The 1,912-nt window shown below is 28.0% G+C and overlaps 1 protein-coding gene across 1 annotated transcript in view; it reads right to left on the bottom strand.

The window, feature by feature from the left end:
- Positions 1 to 212: 212 nt before the first annotated feature.
- Positions 213 to 1,912, bottom strand: part of LOC106688456 (aldehyde dehydrogenase 1A1) — a 13,631-nt gene continuing 11,931 nt past the window's right edge. Inside the window, exons 11-12 of the mRNA XM_014432925.3 lie at positions 1,154 to 1,228; positions 213 to 359 (exon numbers count right to left, since the gene is read on the bottom strand). Of these exons, the coding sequence (XP_014288411.1) occupies positions 287 to 359; positions 1,154 to 1,228 (148 nt within the window). The 3' untranslated portion in view covers positions 213 to 286. The remainder of the gene's footprint in view (positions 360 to 1,153; positions 1,229 to 1,912) is intronic.

The following is a 1,912-nucleotide window of genomic DNA, read 5'->3' on the forward strand; positions in this document are numbered from 1 at the left end:
TAGATGAATAAGATGAAGTCAAAAGTCAACCTCAGTTCTTAGTTCAGTTAAATCAATGGTCCATGAGATCCTTGGGATAGGCAACCAACATATATTTTGAGAGGACTTATTTTTAAAACTGTTTAATTGTTCACCTTTCCTCATGTTTTGAGAATTGGTTAAGAAGTTTTAATGAGCTATAAAAGTTCCTTTTACTTTTAAATTCAATAAAAAACAAACATAACATATGTTATTGAAATAGAAGGCACCTAGTACATTATAATAAGTAGATCACAATTTAAATAACTTAAGACATTTTTTCTAAAATCTTCATAGTGACAGTTTTAGTTTCCAAATATTCATGGAGAGCATCCTTTCCCCTAAAAAAAAAATATATATATAGTAATAATAATAAACTATTGGGTTATAAAATAAGTTGGTAGCGTTTTTTACAGGTGATTTCAATAAAAACTTCAGATTCTTGTAAATATTTTTAATCAATTATATATGACCCATTTTGATCTATTACAAGTAGCCATCTTTCAGGTAATTTTTTTATTCCGTCCTCCTAGAACTTCTAAAATTTTTGCGCAATGAACTCATCTATATGGGTTTTACAGCCCTCGAGCAAATTAAAGTGTTTCCCATTTAGAGAGAGTTATGAAGGGCCTGAAATAAGTGAAAATCTGTTGGGGTAAGGCCTGGTAAATAGGGTGGGTGGAGGATCATATCCCAGCCAAACTCCAATAATTTTTACTGGGTCCAATAATCATGATGGAAAACTATGCTTTTGCGATAATGAGACACATATGATTTGAGACACTTGCATGAGATATGTTAAGCGTTTCTGCGATATTCCCTGTTGTAGAGTGAGGGTTGTCAGTTTTCCTTTTCGAAAATAAAAAGTCATTAAATGAATTTTTTTCTCTTCCATTATGTGCAAGCAAAATACCACTTAAGTATGGAATCTTGGTTGACACTGATGCATAAAAGCACCTTAACTAATCCTTTTTTAGAATATAAACATTATTCACCAAGTAAACATGATTTTATAAACACAGAGAGGATTAAATTGAAATATTGAAAAACGCCACAAACTAATTTTACTACCCAATACAAATAAGTTTGGCCAAAACAATGAAAGTGAAAGTAAAATAAGTTAATTAATTCTTACAGCTCCCGGCCTTGTCCAGACATCTTGAAACCACCAAAAGGTGTTTGAGCTGTGACAGCATCATAGCAATTAATCCTAGGCATAAAAATAAAATGTTTTTTAATTTATTTCAATTATAAATATGAAGATGGTCAGGTTTGCAGTCAATATTACTATATTTTATTCACTTATATTTATTTATCTAATGTTTTTATTAACTTTCACATTTACTTTGTTATTGTAAACTTTCACTTCACAATTTATGTCTTTTAGTATATTAAATTTTGTTTTACCATATCTACTTATCTGTTTTGCATTTAATTGAGTCTCCTATATTTTTTCTAACTGTATAGTTTATCTAATTTTTTATTCTTATCACTGTTTATTTTATATTATATTTATATCTATTTTATATCTTCCTTCTTTTTATTTATATAAAATTTTCTTTTCACTTCTTTTTACATAATATTAAACCTACCTTAATTTGCCTTTTTGTATCTTATAATCTTACTATTTCAAAATATTCTTAGTTATTTTTGTATCTTTGTAGCCCTGCAATGTGGGGCAAAATGTCGGATGGTAAATAGCTGTAAACTCTTTTTTTCTTTTTGGCCACAACCCTGATCATCTTCTTCATACTTGAAATTATAAGGTCAATTATCTATATTGTAATATGCTCTTTTTTTAGTAAATAGTATATTTTGATGTATAAAGGGTTTTTAATATGTTTTATTTTATGTATCATTTTAATATTGTTCATTTGTTTTGTTTATCCAAAAA

Source organism: Halyomorpha halys, unplaced genomic scaffold (genome assembly GCF_000696795.3).
Source record: "Halyomorpha halys isolate HHAL.00 unplaced genomic scaffold, Hhal_1.1 Scaffold1129.1, whole genome shotgun sequence".
Lineage (NCBI taxonomy): Eukaryota > Metazoa > Arthropoda > Insecta > Hemiptera > Pentatomidae > Halyomorpha > Halyomorpha halys.